Source organism: Schistocerca piceifrons, chromosome 4, assembly GCF_021461385.2.
Source record: "Schistocerca piceifrons isolate TAMUIC-IGC-003096 chromosome 4, iqSchPice1.1, whole genome shotgun sequence".
NCBI classification, from domain to species: Eukaryota; Metazoa; Arthropoda; class Insecta; order Orthoptera; family Acrididae; genus Schistocerca; species Schistocerca piceifrons.
Genome location: NC_060141.1, coordinates 122,601,712 through 122,615,519, shown reverse-complemented (window position 1 = coordinate 122,615,519; position 13,808 = coordinate 122,601,712). Strand labels below are relative to the sequence as shown.

Below are 13,808 nucleotides of genomic sequence, written 5' to 3'. Positions count from 1 at the left end.
TACTGACATCTTGATTATGTCCCATAAATGTTCTATGGGATTCATGTTGGGCGATCAGGGTGATCATATCATTCCGTCGAACTGTCTAGAATGTTCTTCAAACCAATCACGAAAAACTGTGGCCCAGTGACGTGGCGCATTATTATGCATAAAAATTCGATCCTTGTTTGGGAACATGAAGTCCATGAATGGCTGCAGATGGTCTCAGGTAGCCGAACATAATCATTTTTAGTCAATGATCGTCTGAGTCGGACCAGAGGACCCACTCAGTTCATGTAAACACATCCCACACCATTACGGAGCCACCACAACCTTACACAGTGCCTCGTTGACATCTGGAGTACATGGTTTCGTGGGGTCTGCACCACACTCGAATCCTACCATCGCCTCTTACCAACTGAAATCGGAACCCACCTGCCCAGGACACGGTTTTCCAGTCTGTAGGGTCCAAACGATATGGTCACGAGCCCAGGAGAGGCGCTGTTAGCGGAGGCACTCGCGTCGGACATCTGCTGCCACAGCCCATTAACGTCAAATTTCGCCCCACTGTCCTAATTGATGCAATCGTCGTACGTCCCACATTGGTTTCTGTGGTTACTTCTCGCAGTGCTGCTTGTCTGTTAGCACTGACAACTGTACGCAAAAGCCGCTGCTCTCGGTCGTTAAGAGAAGGCCGTCGGCCATTGCGTTGTCCGTGCTGAAAGGTAATGCCTGAAATTTAGTATTCTCGGCGCACTCTTGGTATTGTGCATCTCGGAATACTGAATTCTCTAACCATTTCTGAAATGGAATGCCCATGCGTCAAGCTCCAACTACCATTCCGCGTTCAGAGTCTGTTAACATCCGCTGTGCGACCACAAGCATTTCGAAAACCTTGTCACATGTACTTGTCACTAGCCCATGACTTTTTTCACCCCAGTATATCATTCTCAAAAACAGTACTTTGAGATTTTAGATTGATCTTTTTAAGCATAACCTTATTGGTTCCTCAGTAGAGTATAAGCGTTTGTTAAAATACTACGAAATTTCTAGCATAAAAAGCTATCTTACCTGTAGCATAATGCCACCTTGTCAGTTGCGCGGAAGATCTGTGAGACGCCTGTGTGTTTGTTCGCAGGAAGCGGACTCGGTGTGGCTGCTCAAGTTCTCGTCCTACCTGCTGGCCATCGCCGAGCAGCTGCTCCTCTACTGCTGGTTCGGCAGCGACGTCGCTACTGAGGTACGGTCAACAAGTATCTACACTAAATCATCAAAAGTATCCGGACATCTCTATGTAATGCGGAGCTGACAACTGGCTGTCATGAGAGGCGTACCCGCCGGTATAAATGGAGGCGGGGAGTATTCAGTTGTCAGCAGAGAAGGAATTACAGCAAAACGAATCGGTCGCGAGCGTGGGTTAGTAATTGGAGTCACCTGAGTACCGAATCCATCAGGGTCATTTCACCACTTCTAAAGTGGCACAAATCGTTTGTTGGTGACGTGATTGTGAAGTGCAAACTCGAAGGAACAACAGCAGCTAAAACAGACTAGGAACACTGAAACGTCCCCTTAGAAAATTGTGTATTACTGTGCTGGTAAACCTCTACGTTATTTGATTTTCAAACAGCTGAGAAAATCTGAACGTCTCAGACATTTCTCTCTTTACTTATTCTGATCATCAATAAACTGACTCACAATGTTTTTAGCCCAACGCAATCTGATTTTCAATAGTCCCTACAAAAGAATGGCTCTGACTAACAATAATCTATACCTTTCATGAATCACTTACCTCACAAAAATCTTCATTACTCGAACTACTGCAATACAGCGAGCGTCAATACTGCCAGCTAAATAAAAGATTCTAACTACGGAAGGCACTAACTACTGATAGGCATAAGTAGCAAATGAAAGATTTTTATGGAGAACAAACAATGTATTTACCTTAATAGTGTTCAAAAGTCATATATATACACTCCTGGAAATTGAAATAAGAACACCGTGAATTCATTGTCCCAGGAAGGGGAAACTTTATTGAAACATTCCTGGGGTCAGATACATCACATGATCACACTGACAGAACCACAGGCACATAGACACAGGCAACAGAGCATGCACAATGTCGGCACTAGTACAGTGTATTTCCACCTTTTGCAGCAATGCAGGCTGCTATTCTCCCATGGAGACGATCGTAGAGATGCTGGATGTAATCCTGTGGAATGGCTTGCCATGCCATTTCCACCTGGCGCCTCAGTTGGACCAGCGTTCGTGCTGGACGTGCAGACCGCGTGAGACGACGCTTCATCCAGTCCCAAACATGCTCAATGGGGGACAGATCCGGAGATCTTGCTGGCCAGGGTAGTTGACTTACACCTTCTAGAGCACGTTGGGTGGCACGGGATACATGCGGACGTGCATTGTCCTGTTGGAACAGCAAGTTCCCTTGCCGGTCTAGGAATGGTAGAACGATGGGTTCGATGACGGTTTGGATGTACCGTGCACTATTCAGTGTCCCCTCGACGATCACTAGTGGTGTACGGCCAGTGTAGGAGATCGCTCCCCACACCATGATGCCGGGTGTTGGCCCCGTATGCCTCGGTCGTATGCAGTCCTGATTGTGGCGCTCACCTGCACGGCGCCAAACACGCATACGACCATCATTGGCACCAAGGCAGAAGCGACTCTCATCGCTGAAGACGACACGTCTCCATTCGTCCCTCCATTCACGCCTGTCGCGACACCACTGGAGGCGGGCTGCACGATGTTGGGGCGTGAGCGGAAGACGGCCTAACGGGATGCGGGACCGTAGCCCATCTTCATGGAGACGGTTGCGAATGGTCCTCGCCGATACCCCAGGAGCAACAGTGTCCCTAATTTGCTGGGAAGTGGCGGTGCGGTCCCCTACGGCACTGAGTAGGATCCTACGGTCTTGGCGTGCATCCGTGCGTCGCTGCGGTCCGGTCCCAGGTCGACGGGCACGTGCACCTTCCGCCGACCACTGGCGACAACATCGATGTACTGTGGAGACCTCACGCCCCACGTGTTGGGCAATTCGGTGGTACGTCCACCCGGCCTCCCGCATGCCCACTATACGCCCTCGCTCAAAGTCCGTCAACTGCACATACGGTTCACGTCCACACTGTCGCGGCATGTTACCAGTGTTAAAGACTGCGATGGAGCTCCGTATGCCACGGCAAACTGGCTGACACTGACGGCGGCGGTGCACAAATGCTGCGCAGCTAGCGCCATTCGACGGCCAACACCGCGGTTCCTGGTGTGTCCGCTGTGCCGTGCGTGTGATCATTGCTTGTACAGCCCTCTCGCAGTGTCCGGAGCAAGTATGGTGGGTCTGACACACCGGTGTCAATGTGTTCTTTTTTCCATTTCCAGGAGTGTATATATATATATATATATATATATATATATATATATATATATATATATATATATAGGGTGTCCCAGCTATCTTGTCCACCCAAAATATCTCTGGAACAATAACAGCTATTGGAAAACGACTTTCACCGGTATCAATGTGGGGCTGGGCCCATGAATGTACATATTTGGAAACATTCTAAAACGAAAGCATATGTGTTTTTTAACACAAACTTATGTTTTTTTAAATGGACCTCCTATATTTTTTCTTCAGCAATCCATAGCATGACAAAGCACATACACAATGGCGTTGATTGCATCGCAATATTCCCATTACATCCCGAGATATTGAGACCCCGAAGTTGACGCTTGAAACACCCGACATGCGCTGCTAGTGCACGTCCTGAGGCTCAGGTATGAACCCCGTGCTATTGTACCCTGTGTAAACCGCTTCATCTCCGAATAATTAGTGCAACCTACATCTTTCTGAATCCACTTACTGTATTCATCTCTAGGTCTCCCTCTACGATTTTTACCTCCCCCCCCCCCCCTCACACACACACACACACACACACACTTCCCTCTAAGACCAAACTGATGATCCCTTGACGTCTCAGAATGTGTCCTATCAACGGATCTCATCTTTTAGTCAAGTTGTGCTACAAATTTCTTTTCTCCCCAATTCTGTTCAGTGCCTCTTCATATTTACACGATCTACGCATCTAATCTGCAGCATTCGTCTGTAGCACCGCATTTCACAATCTTCTGCTGTATTCTTGTCTAAACTGTTTATCGTCCTTGTTTCACTTCTATACATGGCTACACTCCAGACAAATACCTCTCAAAAGACTTCCTAACACTTAAGTCTATATTTGATGTTAACAGACTTGTCTTCTTCAGTAACATTTTTCTTGCCATTGCCAGTGTACATTTTATATGCTCTTTACTTCAACCATCATCAGCTACTTTACTCCCCAAATAGCAAAATTCATATACTACCTTCAGTGCTTCGTTTCCTAATCCAATTTCCTCGCCATCGCCTGATTTCATTCGACTACTTTCCATTATCTTTGTTTTGCTTTTGTCGCTGTCCATCTTATATCCTGCTTTCAAGACACTGTCCGTTCCGTTCAGCTGCTCTTCCAATTCCTTTGCTGTCTCTGACGGAATTACGTCGTCGGAAAACCTCAAAGTTTTTATTTCATCTCCTAGGGCTTTAATTCCGACTCCAAATTTTTCTGTGTGGTCCTTGCTTGTTCGATATACAGAATGAACAACATTTGGGACAGGCTACAACCCCGTCTTACTCCAGTCTCAATCCTGCTTTCCTTTCATGCTCCTTACAACTGCCCTCTGGTTTCTGTACGAGTTGTTAATAGCCTTTCGCTTCTTGTATTTTAACCCTTCTACCTCCAGAATTTCAAAGAGTATTGCAGTCAATATTGTCAAAAGCTTTCTCTAAGTCTACAAATGCTATAAACTTAGATTTGCCTTTCCTTAACCTATCTTCTAAGATAAGTCGTAGGGTCAGTATCGCCTCGCATGTTCCTACATTTCCAAGAAATCCAGACTGATCTTCCCTCAGGCCGGCGTTACTAGTTTTTCTATTCTTCTGTCAAGAACTCGTGTTAGTATTGCGCAACAATACTTATTAAACTAGTAGTTCAGTAATTTTCACATCTTTCAGCAACTCTTTATTTGGAATTATTACATTCTTCTTGAAGTCTGAAGGTATTTCGCCTGTCTCACACATCTTGCACACCAGCTGAAAGTTTCGTCATGGCTAACCTCCCAAGGCTATCAACAGCTCTGACGCAGTCGTCTACTCCCGGGGCCTTGTTTCGATTTAGGTCTTTCAGTGCTGTGTCAAATTCTAATCGCACTATCATATCTCCCATCTCATCTTCATCTACGTCCTCTTCCATTTCTACACAATGCCTTCAAGTTCATCTTCCTTGTATAGACCCTCTATATACTCCTTCCATATTTCAGCTTACCCTTCTTTGAAACTTCCTGGCAGATTAAAACTGTGTGCCGGACCGAGACTGGAACTCGGGACCTTTGCCTTTCACGGACAAATGCTCTACCAACTGAGCTACCCAAGCACGACTCACGCGCAGTCCTCACAGCTTTACTTCTGCCAGTACCTAGTCTCCTGCCTTCCAAACTGTACAGAATTACCCTTCTTTGCTTAGGACTGGTTTTCCATCTGAGCTCTTGATATTCATGCAGCTGCTTCTCTTTTCTTCAAAGGCCTCTTTAGTTTTCCTGTAAGCGGTATTTATGTTTCCCCTAGTGAAATATGGTTATAAATCCTTACTTTTGTCCTCTAGACACTCCTGTTTAGCCATTTTGCACTTCCTGTCAATCTCATTTTTTAGACGTTTTACTCTCCTTTGTTTGCTTCATTTGCTGCATTTTTATGTTTTCTACTTTCCTCAATTAAATTAAATTTCTAGCAGGCCTTGTCTTTTTACCTATTTGATCCTGATTAAATTATGCTCTGTGCAAAATTTTACCAGGCGTCTTCCTCTTTCATTACTTTCCCCCAGTCCATATTTAGCTACTACTTTCCCTCTCTTCCTTTTTCCTACTATCGAATTCCAGTCGCCCATTGAAATGGAAATGAGCGTTTGGCGTCATTGGCCGGGAGGCCCCTTGCGGGGCAGGTCCGGCCGCCTTGGTGCAGGTCTTATTACATTCGACGCCACATTGGGCAGGCTGCGCGCCGGGTGGGGATGAAATGACGATGAGGACAACACAACACCCAGTCCCTGAGCGGATAAAATCTCCGACCCGGCCAGAAATCGAACCCGGACCCGTAGGCCGACAATCCGTCACGCTGACCACTCAGCTATGGGGGCGGACAGTCCCCCATTACAATTAAACTTTTGTCCCGGTTAACTATCTGAATAACGCCTTTTATCTTATCTTGCATTTCATCAGTCTCTTCATCATGCAGAGGTGGCTGGCAAATAAACTTGTACTAATATGGTAGGTGTCGACTTTGTGTCTGTCTTGGCTCCAGTAACGCATTCACTATGCTCTTCATAGTAGCTTACTCGCATTCCTATTTTGTTATTCATTCTCAGACCTACACCTGCATTACTTCTATCTGGTTTTGTGTGACCTTAAGTCCGCCGGCCTGTATGGCCGTGCGGTTCTAGGCGCTTCAGTCGGAAACCGCGTGACCACTACGGTCGCAGGTTCGAATCCTGCCTCGGGCATGGATGTGTGTGATGCCCGTAGGTTAGTTAGGTTTAAGTAGTTCTAAGTTCTAGGGGACTGATGACCTCAGATGTTAAGTCCCATAGTGCTGAGAGCCATTTGAACCATTTAACCTTAAGTCCTGTTCCTCCTGCCTCCGAACTTTACTAATTCCCACTATGTCTAACTTCAACCTATCCTTCCCCTTTTTAAATTTTCCAACTACCTGGCCGATTAACGGATCTAACATTACGCTCTCCCATCCGTTGAACGCGTTTTGTTTCTCTTGATGACGTCATTCTCCTGACTAGGCCCCGCCCGGAGATCCAGGTAGGGGACTACTTTACCTCCGGAATATTTTACTCACGAGAACACCATTATCGTTTATCCACACAGTAGAGTTTCAAGCCTTCAGTAAAATTTACCGCTGTAGTTGCCCCTTGCTTTCATCTGTTCGCAGTACTAGCACAGCAAGGCCGTTTTGGTTGATGTTACAACGCCGGATCAATCTATCACCCAAACTGTTGCCGCTGGAAATACTGAAAAGGCTGCTGCCCCTCTTCAGGGACCACAATTTTATCTGACCTCTCAACAAATACGCCTCCGATGTGGTTGCACCTACGGCACGGCTCTCTGTATCTCTGAGGCACGCAAGGCACCCCACCGATAGCAACGTCCATGTTTCACGTGAGAGAATACTAAAATGTGATTAGCGGATGACTGCAATAAAAAAGATGAGTAGGTCACTCTGCAACAGATTAAAACCTCCATATTAAAAGCGTGAACTGTAGTTCAGATACTACACAAATTGAAAAAGAGAGCAATTTCGCACTCAAATGTGTTTCTGCGCTCTCGTCAAAATATGGAATGCATCCTTTAAAGTCTGGCATTCAGTGATTTTCACGCTCCAGGCATCATAGGGAATAGGGGGTGGGGATGGAGGGGTGGGGGGCTCCCGTTGCAGTGCGTTATGTAGCTACACTTTAACGGACAGTGTCGTATTCGGAGGTGGACCACGGTGGCTTAATCCCTTCGGAGTACTGGTGGTAGAATACGTAGCACACTATTTACGTATGTAGATAGCTAAAGTTTCACATCTATTGTTGTCTGACCAAGAAAAAAAAAAGAATAAAATTTTGTGAATGTCGTTTTATCTTTCTATCCTTTTACATATATCCTTTTTGTCTTCTCTCACGGGCGAATTTTGCGGGGTCTGTGTCATGTCGCAACGCCCCACCGAGGCGACCTCAGTATCTCTCCAGCGGACGCCTACGAGCAAACTGCAGACACAAATACCGTGTATTTAGTGGTTCCGTCCGCTCACTTGAAAGCTTTTCAAATGTCAGCACGCAGCAGAGGGCCAGGAGGTGCGTCTTAATAACTGACGAGCCGAAGCGACGGAGACAGAGGGAATTTGTTGTGCCTGGGCTGCTGTGTAAACTGAGCGCCCGAATCGATGGCTCCGTAGCCTGCAGCCGTCACGCCACGCTGCGTGCCGCCGTCGCCTGAGGCACAATTAATGACCGCTTCCCGATTCACTTTGCGTCGAGTGCTGCGGACGAATATAGCGGCTTCTTTAAGGCTTCTTGCATGTTGCAAATTATCGGAAGTATACGCAATCTCATTAAAGGTAATTCTGCGTCAGCACTGGAATCGGGATTTTCTTACGATAGCAGCAAAGTGTGGGGGTTAAACTTTAATTTGTTTTGGTAGAAACTAGGTTTCTGTTGACCTAATACTGTCCCTCTGTAATTTAGTACCTAACATATATACTGTTTTCAAAATTCTCTCTTGAGTGAAACAATTCTCCCGGTCATAACCTTGCCCATACATGTTTGGGTGTTGTTACACCATCATCATTGGATTTCATTTACCTTCTAGACGTCTGGCGGCCGATGTGTCAGACGTGCTTGCGTCGTACAGGCGTACTTCTCTGACAACACTGCTGTTATAAGCAGGTCTACTTTTAAGGTCGCATATTCGCTCAAGATTTCGCAATCGGCTGCCAAAGGGTACTCTTGCCGATGTTTGTGGTGGTTTGCACGTAATCACAACTACATCACTGAATACAGAAAAAGTACTACTATAAAGTTTACTGTGTACTCACATGTTTTGTCACCGCCATTTATTTTATTTTCTAAAATAAACTATACGTCATATTCAAGTCAGCAACAACTCAAACTAGCTAGTTTTATCTAAATCATCTTTCGTTTAACTTGAAAGCCTTACCTGCAGCAACAAACTATCTGTGGCCGCCATTGTTTATAAATACACCGCCTGCATTTGCTTGTTTATAGATCATCGGCTGCTAATTTCTGAACGCATGTGCTACTTTAAAAATACGCACATGGCATACATTTACAAGGACACTGATAAAATATTTGTCAGTCCTTCATACTGTATTCACCACGTCTGCGCGAATTTTTGATAAAAACTTCACACAAATTTACCAACTATGAAGAAACACACCGAATCAGCAAGCAGCTTAGACTGCAGTTGCACAGTAAGGATCATCTCTGTTAAACTGCGATGCCTTTCCCGAAGCTCTGTGTTTCTATTTCGCCGTGAATTGCGTCGAAAGCACTGTTACGTGCAAGAAAATTTTGAACACTTGAATGTGCAATCGCTCGACAATAAATAGAAAAATAAAACGATTGAAAGCTGGTTACAATAACTTGAAACTGTGTATAAAACAAAAAGGGCTATTTAAACCAACAAAAAACTATTTTCATTACTTTTTGTTGGATAATTATATTGCATTTTTTTCATCGAATCCATATCTGGTTTTTTCCTATCACGTACTACTCTGTCGCAAAAGGGCTGTTATGAAGCAAAAAATTAGCAAGACGTATTTAATAGGAATAAAAAGTAATTACATTTTTGAGTATGAACAAAACTTTTATTGAAGTATGAGAAAGGAGACACCTCCTTATATCATAGCAATTATGTCCATTGGCTTATATTTTCTTTCCCTCTTCTCCGTAAAGTGTCTGATATAACTTATTCTTCCATAAATTTTGTGTTGTACGTCTCGCTGAAGTGACCAACAGCAGTCTCACGCAACATTGGCATTCTTACGACCCTGATATAGTCCTTCCGTCTTCTAGATATTTTGATAAAAACGCTCTTCTTGTTTGCTTTGACGTCACTAGAGTCTGTTCGAAAAGCGAATTTTGAGGCTCATCAAACAGCCCAACTTTCCAACTTTCAGCTCGTTGGCTGCAATAGAAAATTAATATGAGTCTTTTTACTGCCTAAGAAGCAAGTAACAATTTCCTTGAACTATATGCAAGCAGTCTTCTAATTTACGCTCATTTTTAATTGGAATCTAACATCAAATATCGAATGTCAGGTCTAAAAATCATTTGCATTTGAGTAATTCTTCCAGAAATTATTTCATGGGGTCCCAGTTCACTTCCAAAGATACCAATGGACTTTTTTCGTATCCACGAGGTTATGGTCCACAAGGTACAACAGTCAAGGATCTTCTCAAGAGCACTTACGATACGCACTATCTACTACAATAATAGACATGGAAATTGTAACTTCGTATTAGTGTTAATTGAAACAATTTACGAATTATAAGTATACATCTTTAACCCTTTCATGGTTAAAATTTATTTTACATGTATTTGTAAAATAAACGGTCAAAAACTGTCTTCCTTTGTGATAAATAATACTCCTTCACTACCAAAGAATTTTAACCTGACCTATTTTGAAAATCAGTTAAGTATGACACATGTGTCCCGCGAACGTAACAAGCTCCGTGTTATCACATGAACCTAAGATTTTAAGAGATAAATTTTTATTTTTAGACGATTTTACCAGGATGGTAATCGTGGAGAAAAGTATAACGAATCAGTAGCTAAACACATTTATTCTTCTGACAATGAAAAACACGAATTTTCGCACACAAATTTTCAACACAACATTTGAAAGTGTCTTTGATATACCACACACCAATGTTTTCGACGTTGTATGAAATCGTGTGCTTCCCACTACGTGAATTATACACAAACCAGCAGAATTACTGAGGTGTTCAGTAGTGTTTCAAAACAGTGTCGATTCTGTATAAGAAAACACAGTTAGTTCAGCCATTCTTGGACTAGAGAAGATGGTGATGTAATCTGATTTTCGTGAAACAATCACACTATAAACGCACGCCTCACCATCTGATCACTCACAGCCTTCTATACAGGGTGAGTCACTAACTATTGCCACGTAGAATAACTCCGAAAGTATGATAATAGCTGAAAAGTTTGTGGGACAAATACTGCATGGGAGAACGGGGGCCATAATATGACAATAGTTTTTTGTTCCTAGGTGGGGTCGCGTTACAGATACGAAGGTCAACTTTGTTTTTTTAAATGGTATGCTGTAGTGTTGTACTTATTTTCTGATAAGGGCTATCGAGACGAATCCAACGATGTGTAACAGTAAGGTCTTTGAAGGTCAACGAAGGTCACAAAGGTGGCTGGTATAAATGCAGTGCTACAATCCTCTTATCATGGATTGAGTTGTATTTCTTATCACTTCGGCACCTATCGGAGCACATGCTCTGACAATTCTCTCTCGTATATAGTGGAAATAGTAAATATTCGCCGAATACGGCGTATCCATCTAACGTGCCATTGACATGTAAACACCATTCGACCGTTTCGCAATAGGAACTGTAAGACTTGTATCGTCGAATCAAGCGAATTTGAATGGCATACTCCTTCGAAGAACAAGTCGATATTCTTCTCATTTACGGAGAATGCCAACGAAATTCAAGCTAGAGACTTACACGCTGATAGACATCCTCACCCTACACGCCGTACATTTATATATATGTATGATAAACTGAGAACAGCTGGATCTTTAACGCATCGGAAACATATCTGACAAAGAAAAGTTACTAACGAGGAAACAGAAATTGGTACTCTTGCCACTGTGGTTCGAGATCCTTGTGTTAGTTCGCGTCAAATCCAAGGGAATCTGGCATGAGCCAGAGTAGTGTTGTTCGTGTTCTGCATCGCCATAAATATCATCCTTACCATATCAATCTCCACCAAGAATTAACTGGTTATATGCGTCGCACTGAATTCTACCGATGGGCTCAACTTCAGATTCAGAGGCTCTGGTTCAAATGGCTCTGAGCACTATGGGCCAAACGGTACGCACTTGGAGCAACGCCGGACGGAACACGAGAGCTGCTTACGCCTACGCTATCCAGAAAAATCAGCCGTGGCAGAACACGCCTTGGAAAATGGACACCGAATTGTATTCGACGAAACATCTATCGTTATGAGGACGAAAGCATTTTGGGATAGCGTCATAAAAGAAGCTATTGAAATAAAAACCTCTGAAAACACTATCAGCTAGGACAGCGGTTAGCAGCTCAACACAGCCTGGGACCCGGCCATCGCGAGGCTAAAACGAGCGCGACGGAAGCAAGATGAAAACATTACCATATATGGCGAGGAAGAGAGCACCAGTGACGTCAAAGCCAGCAGTGCGGCTATATAACGACGTGGCCACGGCGACACAGCAGCTCGGTCGAAAGCTAGTGGGATTTTAAGCACCTGACGCGGTTGGAAGCCCGAGAAAATCTTATTGAGTGTTAATTGTAAAAGAACTGTAGATATTTTATATATATATTAGCATTCAGCACCCTAAAAATCACAAGACAAGTCACTGTCGTTGAAAAATATTTTTCATCGTCAGCATACGCTCTTCAGATGTGATAAAATAAACGCTGTAAAAACCTCTTTAGTTTATAAAGTGAAGATTAGGTGTTTTTTTAGTGGACGTTATTGACCGCCTCGTCATTTGCTGTGCCTCGGCCATCCGTGTTGCAGAGCGAGCGCCTGCAGCTGGCCGCCTACAGCAGCGACTGGACCGCGGCGCCCGCGCGCTTCCAGAAGGACCTCTGCATCCTGCTCAGCCGCGGGCACCGGCCGCTGCGCCTCGCCGCCTACAAGTTCTACACCATCTCCAGGGAGACCTTCCTCATGGTACACGTTCAGAGGCGCTCTTCTCATCCCCCCGTCACGCGATCCACCTGTCACCTAGCCCTCACGGGTGATGCGATATACTGTTAATCTCGAGTAATACACTATTGGCCATTAAAATTGCTACACCAAGAAGAAATGCAGATGATAAACGGGTATTCATTGGACAAATATATTATACTAGAACTGACATGTGATTACATTTTCACGCGATTTGGGTGCATAGATCCTGAGAAATCAGTACCCAGAACAACCACCTCTGGCCGTAATAACGGCCTTGATACGCCTGGGCATTGAGTCAAACAGAGCTTGGATGGCGTGTACAGGTACAGTTGCCTATGCAGTTTCAACACGATACCACAGTTCATCAAGAGTAGTGACTGCCGTATTGTGACGAGCCAGTTGCTCGGCCACCGTTGACTAGACGTTTTCAATTGGTGAGAAATCTGGAGAATACGCTGGCCAGGACAGCAGTCGAACATTTTCTGTATCCAGAAAGGCCCGTACAGGACCTGCAACATGCGGTCGTGCATTATCCTGCTGAAATGTAGGGTTTCGCAGCGATCGAATGAAGGGTAGAGCCACGGATCGTAACACATCTGAAATGTAACGTCCACTGTTCAAAGTGCCGTCAATGCGAACAAGAGGTGACCGAGACGTGTAACCAATGGCACCCCATACCATCAAGCCGGGTGATATGCCAGTATGGCGATGACGAATACACGCTTCCAATGTGCGTTCACCGCGATGTCGCCAAACACGGATGCGACCATCATGATGCTGTAAACAGAACCTGGAATCAAGCGAAAAAATGACGTTTTGCCATTCGTGTACCCAGGTTCGTCGTTGAGTACACCATCGCAGGGGCTCCTGTCTGTGATGCAGCGACAAGGGTAACCGCAGCTATGGTCTCCGAGCTGATAGTCCATGCTGCTGCAAACCTCGTCCAACTGTTCGTGCAGATGGTTGTTGTCTTGCAAACGTCCTCATCTGTTAACTCAGGGGTCGAGACGTGGCTGCACGATCCGTTACAGCCGTGCGGATAAGATGCCTGTCATCTCGACTGCTAGCGATACGAGGCCGTTGGGATCCAGCACGGCGTTCCGTATTACCCTCCTGAACCCACCGATTCCGTATTCTGCTAACAGTCATTGGATCTCGACCAAAGCGAGCAGCATTGTCGGGATACGATAAACCGCAATCGTGATAGGCTACAATCCGACTTTTATCAAAGTCAGAAACGTGATGGTACGCATTTCT

At 44.7% G+C, this 13,808-nt stretch overlaps 1 protein-coding gene across 1 annotated transcript in view; it reads left to right on the top strand.

Moving 5' to 3' along the window:
- LOC124795650 (odorant receptor 4-like) overlaps positions 1–13,808 on the top strand; it is a 92,241-nt gene that overhangs the window by 64,448 nt on the left and 13,985 nt on the right. The window contains exons 5-6 of the mRNA XM_047259723.1: positions 1,118–1,219; positions 12,396–12,551. Of these exons, the coding sequence (XP_047115679.1) occupies positions 1,118–1,219; positions 12,396–12,551 (258 nt within the window). The remainder of the gene's footprint in view (positions 1–1,117; positions 1,220–12,395; positions 12,552–13,808) is intronic.